Source organism: Gigantopelta aegis, chromosome 4, assembly GCF_016097555.1.
Source record: "Gigantopelta aegis isolate Gae_Host chromosome 4, Gae_host_genome, whole genome shotgun sequence".
Classification (NCBI taxonomy): Eukaryota; Metazoa; Mollusca; class Gastropoda; order Neomphalida; family Peltospiridae; genus Gigantopelta; species Gigantopelta aegis.
This window is the reverse complement of record NC_054702.1, coordinates 41,366,428-41,377,136: the sequence shown is the minus strand read 5'-3', so window position 1 is coordinate 41,377,136 and position 10,709 is coordinate 41,366,428. Positions and strand designations below refer to the sequence as shown.

Genomic DNA, 10,709 nt, shown 5'->3' with positions numbered 1-10,709 from the left:
CAGTATTATTCTTTTTGCATATTAAAAAAACACAAAAAAAACAAAACAACAACAACAAAACAAAACAAAAACATGTTTACCCCGAAATCATTTCTATTTTAATACCATTTTTATTACCCATATATATGATACGAAATGGAAGCTCGTTTAATATTGTATAATTATACTGTATGTAGAAAGACTACATCCAAATGACGAAGAACTAAATTTATCAACCATGACACAATTCATAAAAAAATTATTCATTATCAGTTCTAAAAAAAAGGTTACTGGAAGTGGTACTCCAATAAATAAGTAATTCTGAGTCATTGCTGTTTTTCAATGCCAGTCTCATTTTGCATTCATAAAACATAGATCTAAAATTGATCAAGAATCGAATCTCTCGTTTAAAGCATGACTCGAAGAACCAATTTAACTTATACAAACTAGTTATCCTTAAACACACCGAGGTGGCGACGGTATCGAGAGTCGTGGTATTACTGTTAATGGGAAACTGTTAGCGAGTGAGCCGCTAATACCTAGAGGAATAACCCAGAGTGACGTTATTAAGAGTCAGTCCTGTGCAAGTGGTTTGTCGAAAATTGACGTTAATGAAACACCGTTAGCACTAAGCAAATAATACGTTATTAAATGATATTTTTTGTTAAGACCCATTAGTTTATGGAAATAGATTAAATTAGCCCAGGTCACTTTAACTTTAAAAAGGGAAGTTTAAGAGTGAGGAACATTTTGTAATATACCTTAAACCTACGCTTATACAGATACAGATGCACTTTTCATTGTGATTATTTTTGTTGTTGAATACTCGTTTTGTGTGGTGGTGTGTTTTTCGTGTTTTGTTTGATTCAATAAAAACATATTTTATTGTACCAAGAACAAAAGAATTGGGCACAAGTTTGACAACTTACGAGGCCCTCTTCTATATACATACAATATACTTGGTGACCTATATATATTTTTTTGGGGGGGAATACTGTTTGTTTGTTTTTCTACTTTTTTGTTTTATTGCTTTTGCTTTGTTTGTAATTTATGGGGGTGCTGCTGGGGTGGGCGCTCCTAATAAATACGTTAGGGGGTATTTTACAATTATAATAACGATTTTTATATTACATTAAGTTTATAGGAGTTTTTTTTTTAATTTTTTAATTTGCTTATTATAAAAAATACAAAACAAGTATATATCCTAGAAACCCTCCCGTGTTTCTGTTATAACTTACTATTTACTTCTGAGTAAAGTGTATTATCCATCACTTTTTAGTTGCTACATTGTAATTGCATAAAGGTTTGTAGAAAATAATCTGTATTAACAATGTTACCAATTATACTCAAGCCTCGTGAGTATAAAGTAAATGTTAAATGTGGCAATAATGTTTTTGTGGAATAAACTCTTTAAAAACGAAAGAAAAAAAGTACGTTACATAATATGGCACTTTGTAAAAGCAATAAAATATATATTCATTAATGGTATTTTATTATATTTTTTTAAATTATGATTCAGCAATAAATAAATGCTTGCAGATTCAGTTATGCTAAGTTTACAGACAAATTGTATTTTAATACAATAGATTGCGTGGCATTAAAATTGCTCTTTTTTCTATCAAGGGTGACATATTATTTGCAACGCCTCGCGTTTCAAAGTCTGGAGAGAGAGATATGTTTTTAACCCCCTGATATCTTCTCTCCTGGGTTTTGGTTTATTTAATAACGGTAGCAGTGCGATAACACACACGTCTATGTTAATTAAATGCACACTTTGATGGCAGTTAATTAGTTTTAAATTTGTTCCATCCTTCCTACACACGTCACTGGTGTGCTGGGCGTGGCTTAAAGGGACATGCCTGAGTTTGCTGCATTGTAAGATGTTTCTGACTAATAAAATATTTCTACGATTAAACTTACATATTAAATATATTTTCTTGTTTAGAATATCAGTGTCTGTATATTCAATGTGTTTCTTGTCATCTCAATATTTGTAAGAAGCCCAAACTGGATTTTGTCTTCAAATTATTTCGTACGTACGAAAAAACAATATTTTAGGAAACAAGATGAAATTTAACCTAGTACAAATATTAGAACGATCAGAAACACGTTTAATATACAGCCACTAATATTTTATGCAGCACACTTTGTTTGATATGTAATTACAATCGTTAAAAAGTATCTGTTAGTCGATAACATCTTAAAAATTGCTGCAAAGTCGGGAATGTCCCTTTAACTACAGCAATGGAAGTCGTTTCTAGCTTTAGCAGTTTGGAACTGAAAAAAGAAACTCTAGTGAAAAGAACTCTTTATTCCTTTAAAGTGACACATTCCATTTTCTAAACACTACGACGTATTTCTCACTATTAGAGCCGTTTCCATAATTAAAATTAGAATTTACTTATATTTTCTTGTTTTAGATTATCCATTTTTGTACATCCGAAGTGTTTCTGGTCATTCAGATTTTTGTAATACCCGAAATTAATTTTTCTAAAAACGCACGTTCGCCTAAGACATAATGGTTATCATTATCAAGACAAGCTCGTTATTTTTCGACGTTATTTTCCCGTTTAGACATCACAGACTTAAAACTAGGTTCTGCGCCTTTAATGGTATCGTTACGATGTCTGAATATATGTTAGGTAATGGTGCAAGATATTTACATAAAAAGACCATGTTATCCTGTTGAAAATATATTGTTGTTTAATATCACTAAAATTCATGTGGGATTTTAAAATTGTAATAGATACTGAGATGGAAAGATGATTATGTTTTTATTATTTTATTCTATCTTTTTTGTTCTTTTTTGCATACACCTTAAAGTCTAACATTAAGATCTAAAACACAATAGCGTAAAGGCGAGAGAGAGAGAGAGAGAGAGAGAGAGAGAGAGAGAGAGAGAGAGAGAGAGAGAGAGAGAGAGCGAGAGAGAGAGCGAGCGAGAGAGAGAGCGAGAGAGAGAGAGAGAGAGAGAGCGAGAGAGAGAGAGAGAGAGAGAGAGAGAGAGAGAGAGCGAGAGAGAGAGAGAGAGAGAGAGAGAGAGAGAGAGAGAGAGAGAGAGAGAGAGAGTTTGATAGAAAATAATATACTGAGTGACTTCATAATATTATCTATTCAATGTTTATTTCAATATCAACATAAAAGTACTGCCTAAAAATTAGCATTCTACGAAGCAGTTTTCAACCTATGTATAAAATCAGTTGAATTGTGGCTAATTCCGAAATGGGTAAATTCATATCTGTACCGTTATAACCTCTTATCCTACTTACAAATGCAACAAAACAATTAACTGTAGCCGAGTGTGTTTAAAAGTACTACTTGAGGACAATATGAGGAATACCCGAGTGGCATTCGTAATATTTCAAGAAGTTGCAAAGTAAGACGTTAATTCAACTATTATAAATTTCCATTAGAAGTAAAAAGAATTTGATTGGAAAATTTCGCTGCATTAATTTTCCATTGCATTTTTTTTCACCCTCGCTTTTGTGGATTTGGTCAATTGAAAGCTTCACGTCGCTCAGCCGTTACCATTATCTGGAGCTTTTAAATGTAATTGTCGGCTGTGATTGCAGTTTGAGGAGTAACAGAATTAAGACTTTTTCACGAAAATTGCTCCACCATGCTTCAAAGATGTGGCGGAGATAAAGCAGTTTCCTAATAATGTAATAAGGATCTGAGGGCGTTATTGGCCGCGGATTCCCTTGGAAGTCGCAGGGATTTTAGTAGGACGATATTTTGGAAGATTTTCGCGGAGAATTGCAGTCAGCTTTGATGAATACTTTTACCAATACATGATGAATTAATGATGTTGTTTTTCAGAGATGGGAGATTTGGCCCGTATCGCGTTGCGAAATCTCCCCTAATGAGGGCCAACTGGCTAAAACTTATTTAGCAGTCAGAAGTTCAAAACTGCAGGCTTTTTATGGGGCTTTTGGTGTTGCCGCGTTTGTCACAATATATGATTTATAAATATCATTACACTTGTTCTTGTTATTGTAAATGGTTTATTACTATTCTTCTTCTTCTTCTTCTTCTTCTTCTTCTTCTTCTTCTTCTTATTATTATTATTATATAAGGTTGCCATCAGTTATTGCCGTTCCTTTTCGAGATATTATCCCAGTTCTGTCCGTCAATTTAAACATATTAACTTGCTTAGATGTGGATATATCTTGATATGTAATAAAAATTATTATTATTATTATTATTAAAATTATTATTATTATTATTATAAAAAGTATTATTTTTATTATAAAATTATTATTTATGATTATTATGATTATTATTATTATTTATTTATTTATTTATTTGTTTATTTATTTATTTATATAATTTATTTAATTTATTATTATTTTAACAATCAACTGTCTGATTATTTGCTTATATATTTAAATCTTTCAAAACATAATATGTTAGCTATATTGTAATGGACCTTGTCCTAATGTTTCAAACTTCCGAAAAACAAATTGGTAAATAGACAGTTAACTGTTTCGTATCAAGTTGTAAATATTATTTCGTTAAACGATTGTAGCATGAACATGAAAACAAACCATCAAGACATGCTAAAGTCTGGAATCTGTACAAGACAGAATCCAAGAATCCTTTTCACGCAAAATCGGTGCAACAGTATACTTCCCTTCACTTTAGAAGAATACAGTAGAAATTGTACGCTTTAAATTTTATTTTGTTTTCTAAAAACTATTCTCTAAATTCCCCAAGCATACTACAACAGCTTTGGATCTAATTACTCTATACGATTTTAGATTCGCCATACCGTGACAAGTTATCGATGGCAATACTGGAGCTTCAGGAAAATGGTCGAATTCAAATGTTGTACAACAAGTGGTGGAAAGGTGCGGACACGTGCGTGCGAGATGAAAACAAGGATTCTAAAGCCAGTGCGCTAGGGGTGGAGAACGTGGGCGGAATCTTTGTGGTACTTCTCGTTGGTTTGGCCTTGGCGGTGTTTGTTGCCATCTGCGAGTTTGTTTGGAAGTCCAAAAAGGATGCCCGTGAAGATAAGGTAAAAATGATTAGAACTCACACGCGCACACGCACACACATCCATACGCACACACACACACACACACACACACACACGCACAAAACACGGACACAAACGCACACGCACACAAACGCAAACGCGTGCACACAGAAACTCACGCACACACATAATGACACACAAACACGCACGCATACACGCAGAAACACACACGCACACAAACACGCACGCACGCATATACAGAAACACACACACGCGCACACACGCACAAACAAACACACAAACACACACATACAACTACTAACCATCAACTCCTATCATGAATATACAATGCGTGCTTATGACAGTGTGCTTGAACAACAAACCCCACCCCCCCACCCCCCCCCACATTTAGTGAAAATAGTACATTTTTCATAACATAAATGAATAAAATTATATACGATTATATAATGAATTCCACTAAAAGCGCACCTATTAGATTTGTATTTATGAAAAGGATATATGCTAATAATACGAGCAGATAATACATTTAACTAATTTTGTATAACTTAGTGTATTCTGGAAGGCAGTAAATAACACCATACTTGTTTTCAAAAGTTTAGGGTTAATGTTCACGCAATCGATAGCACTAACAATTGAAAATATGGGTTGTGCGTTTCTAATGCAGTTCAGTATACTGGGCACAACACTCTGCTTCCACAAATGTATTCGCTATCAACACTGGAATGAATGAATGAATGAATGAATGAATGAATGAATGTTTAACAACACCACAGCACAATCAACACTGGGAAAGCCCTAACGACAGTAGACCTGGTTAGTTAAACTAAAATACAGTTATTAAGAATACTACTTCCACATATACTTGTATTTAAATGTATCTTTGTTTTCTTAAGATATTTTTATTGAAATGTATTTTTGCTTTCTTGGGATACTTTTATTGAAATGTATCTGCTTTCTTAGGATACTTTTATTGAAATGCATCTTTGCTTTCTTGAGATACTTTTATTGAAATGTATCTGCTTTCTTATGATACTTTTATTGAAATGTATCTTTGCTTTCTTAGGATACTTTTATTGAAATGTATCTTTGCTTTCTTGAGATACTTTTATTGAAATGTATCTTTGCTTTCTTAGGATACTTTTATTGAAATGTATCTTTGCTTTCTTAGGATACTTTTATTGAAATGTATCTTTGCTTTCTTAGGAGTCAGTTTGTGTCGAGATGGCGGAGGAATTGCGTTTTGCGATTCGATGTTTGGGCTCTACACAGAAGCCGCGATTCAAGAGGAACTGTTCCAAGTGCAAGTCTAAACGACACAGTCAGTGCGGGGACGTCCCGGATTCCGTGAACGGCATCATTCAGCTGACGGAGGTACGAAAGTCGCCGCTGCGGTGCTCCAAAGAATTCGAGAGCGAATTTAGGCCAGAATATTCCCAGGCACGTGACTTTAATGGCGACTACCTCCACGTGGAATACAGTGACGTTGAGACCTAGAACAGCGCAGGGCAGTATTGTTTCTTGTTGAAAAGTGGTTGGACAACTGCTACTCGGATGGCCAAGAGTCAAAAAGTGCCTTAAGAGGAGACGAGAAATGATGCCAGACCAACAGGGTCCATGCTTATGAAACTTCAGAGTCTGGAATCAAAGACTCAGTATGTTTGGCGCTAACATTTTATGATGTTAAAAGAATGTGGTACAAAAATGTTTATGGTGTTAAAGAGTGTATGTCTCTAAGTATGAATCTTTGACGTTAAGAGTTTGTGGCGCTAAGAATATTATGATGTGAAAATTATGTGGCGCAAAGAGTCTACGACGTTAAGACTATTTGACGTTATGAGTATATGATATGTATGTGGATCCAAGACTCCCGGACTTTAAGAGTGTGTTGCATTAATAGTCTATTGCATTGAGAGGCTATGTCTTTTAAGAGTATGTAGGATTAATATTAATGTGTCATTTACGATGTTAAGAGAGTTTAGGGCGATATTTTAGATCGCCCGCCCAGACTTTGAAGTTTTTATAAGCATGAGTTCAAGTTGCATTCCTAATGGCTAAAAATGCCTTCATTGTATGCAGATACAACAGACGACTGCAGTGACCATTTTGAAGATCGACTGTGGATTTTGAAAGACAGCAATAAATCCACGTGAGCAAGGCCATATCTAACTAATATCTTCCTCTGGGAGAAAGGATGGAAACAGGTCGCCAAGGAACAGAAAGGAACGAAACAGATAGAGTCGAATTTACAAAGCTTGTTTTTGTTTTCACGGGTGTAACGACATGCATTTAGAAAGCTTTTAAACGCCGGCGTTTAAAAGAAAAACAGGGTTCGTAAATTCGGTCCATGCGTTCTATTTTCTATTGATGAAGGGTTATGGTTGGGAAACTGATCGTGACGGATTAAGGTGGTGGGGAAACTGTTGTACCTACAGGACCGGAACTGGTAAGGTGGTCAGAAATGGCAGAAGATGCACGAGCTGTTCATGCTTTGCGGAGTGTTCCATCTGCTGGTTATTTGCAATGGTGATCCATTGCTTTGTGTTGCAAAGTGCGTTGAAGCACGAATCTCGGGTCATCTTTCTTTCTAAATTGATGCAAACTGCAAACGCAATAGTAACTGTACGAGATCAGAGGATAGCATTAAAAGGCTTTAAGAGTGTCTCTTATTAAAACTAATACGATTCTTATTCTGAGATTAGCAATACTGTTCACCGACATAACCTAGAATAAAACTTCACCTAGTCCTGTCAGGTTTATTTGCTCTGGCAAATCGGACTTAAATAACCATGTTAACTTGTTTTCTTGCTCGTTATGAGATGTAAGTGGCCTATTCTGATTACCTATATTTCAAACAAAAATATGTTTTATTCAGTCTTTTAATACTTTCAGAGAAAGACCCAAATTTTAACTATCATACATATTTTGTTACGCAAATGGGTGTACAGACTCTTTGGTCTCTCACACATTTAAGTGGAGTGGATATAACTGATGATACCAATGATACTGAATATTTGTATATGTATGTATGCGTGAGTGCGTGCGCGCTTGCGCGCTTGCGTGTTCTTTCTTATGTTTGGTTTCTATGCACTACACGTAACTTGTCTTGGCTAATGTTTTCTTAACGGATTGAATTCTCAAAAGAGCATCACTGAATTAGTTTCCATCGTAACCAAATCAAATGATACTAAGGACCAAATTTGTTTTGTTTTTGTTTTCGCGGAGGTGTCCATGTCTCCGGATCAATGATTGCTTCAGAAGCGTCATTATTGTGTTTGTAATTCTCCAGGCTGAAATAAAACCATTGGAATCTCACACGCAGAAACAGTCCATATGTATATTTTGGTCATCAATATATATATATATATATATATATATATATATATATATATATATATATATATATATATATATATATATATATATATATATATTCAAAGGTCAAGGCCAGAAACGTACATCATTAGCCTGAATTAATGCAATTAAAATATATGTACACATGCGATTGCTTTTTTTTTTTCTTCTAAATCACTGATATGAGCCTTCTTATATGCATGCGTTCTAATTACAACTCAAGCTTGTGCCAATGAACTTTTGAAAACATTAAAAAATCCCAGATGCTTTGATATTAATTGAAACGCTTGTACCGTAAGGAATTATATGTCCATGTTTGGATGTAATTATTAATTTAATTCTCTCGACATGGTTCTCGTTAGTTGAAATGCTGTATGCTCCTATCATGTTAATGACATAATTCACTCTTATTGTTTATACACACAAACATATTTAGATTGGTAATATAGTGAAGGTATATTTGCAATACACATTTGGTCACATGGTTTTTTTTTCATGTATTGAACATTTTGTATTAAAATATTGTCGGACTGGCCTTTGAGAATTATTTTCTAGTCCCTGTATCTTATATTCTTGTAAATAGACAATCATGCTCGTGTGTGAATGACCAGAAGCATCTTGTAAATAATGATGATAGTACACGAACGAAATGAGAGTTCGTTGTAACAAAATAGCATGTCAAATATGAAGCCTTTTTTTTTCTTTTTTCTTTTTTTTTTGGAGGGGAGGGGTTAAGATAAGACCTTGATTCTATCATCATACATGCTGCATGTGGTTTGCGGTTTTTGATACTGCGTCCCGTCCCACGAAGCGATCTTAGCGCTAACATTATCTTTAGTGTATAGCTACTGTACGCACTTAAGGTGATCTTTGCGCTACGACCGCTTCGTAGAACGAGACTCCGGCTAAGACATTTTAAAATTTGAACCCTACTCTCGAATTCAGAGCTTGAATTCGTGAAGGGCATATGTGTATACATCCCTTTTCATGTTAAATGGAGTCCAGATACTGACTTAAGGTTTAACATTTGAAGCCTAGTCTCGAATTTAAAGCTTGAATTCGTAAAGTGTATATAGCTGTAAATCCCTTTTCAGGTTCAATGGAGTCCAGATGCTGAGATAAGCTTTAAATTGTGAACCCTACTTTCGAATTTAGATCTTGAATTCGTGAAGTGTATATGTCTATACACCCCTTTTGATGTTACATGCAGTCCAGATGCTGAGTTAAGCCTCACGTAAATGAATTTAGAATTTGGACCAAAGCCCATTAGATTCATGTAATGTGTATTGCGATAGGATCTATACTACTAACTTAACACCACGACTGAACTGTCAATCGAAACTCTGGAAGTCTCCAGTCCAGACCATTTAAAGGCACGGCGTAATGACATGAATTGGAATTAAATGACCTGAGATGGAATATCTCATTCAGATTGTAATTTTAACTGCCCTGATATTTTAATATACATTTCAAATGCCATACGTCCAATAAAAAAACCCAGCACTGTGGAAATCGATTACACTGTGACGTATAGTTAACCTAACAACCATGTGTCTGTGACGCGTAAGGCAGCTACAAGTGCAAATGGTTGTAAATATCTTTTAGTCGATAAATATATAAAAATATGCTTAAAACTTGTTTTTTTTAGGATATGTAAGAAATAGAATTATACATTCGTGTCCATTAGATACCATTTATCTCACAACTCGTTGTTTAAAAACGTTTCAAACTCGCGATCGCTCGTTAGATACATTTCAAAACAAATCGTTATGCGATAAATGATATTTAACGACCATTATTCTCTATATATTACATATCGGGACAGTTTCGTATCACAATTCAGGTCTGGTAATTTATAAAACATACTTCAGATATTAAATCACTTGTATATCCCATTTTGGATGTAATATTATTGCCATGGCGTTTCTTAATTACAGTTCACGTCAGGTATTGCAAAACTGTTAATTTATTATAATTCATTGCATTGCACACGGTCCCATGGTTATTTTTTTCAGAGATGTTTTTGTAACCTTGAAATATTTCATTAGTTCCTAGAAATAGTTCATTACTGAGAAAAAGCATGTTATTGTTTTGTGGTTTGCTGTTATGTATGGAACTCTTAGTTTGTTTCTAGGGGCTATTCTAGAATTGATCTCACTGGTGGGTGGTGGTAGTGGTGGTGGTGGTGTCTGAAGGCAATTGGTGTCATATATCTACCACACACACACATACACATACACACACATATAAAACAGTAACTACGGTACCGCCCATTCCCATCATATGACCAATTCTGAAACCGCCCCAAGCGATCATTCCACAATGTTGTACTTGGAAAACGGTAGTTTGTTTTGGTTAACGATACCACTAGAGTACA

At 34.6% G+C, this 10,709-nt stretch overlaps 1 protein-coding gene across 1 annotated transcript in view; it reads left to right on the top strand.

The window, feature by feature from the left end:
* Window positions 1-8,326, top strand: part of LOC121370563 (glutamate receptor ionotropic, kainate 2-like) — a 186,810-nt gene extending 178,484 nt beyond the window's left edge. The window contains exons 13-14 of the mRNA XM_041495871.1: window positions 4,740-4,999; window positions 6,185-8,326. Of these exons, the coding sequence (XP_041351805.1) occupies window positions 4,740-4,999; window positions 6,185-6,475 (551 nt within the window). The 3' untranslated portion in view covers window positions 6,476-8,326. The remainder of the gene's footprint in view (window positions 1-4,739; window positions 5,000-6,184) is intronic.
* The last annotated feature ends 2,383 nt before the right edge of the window (window positions 8,327-10,709 follow it).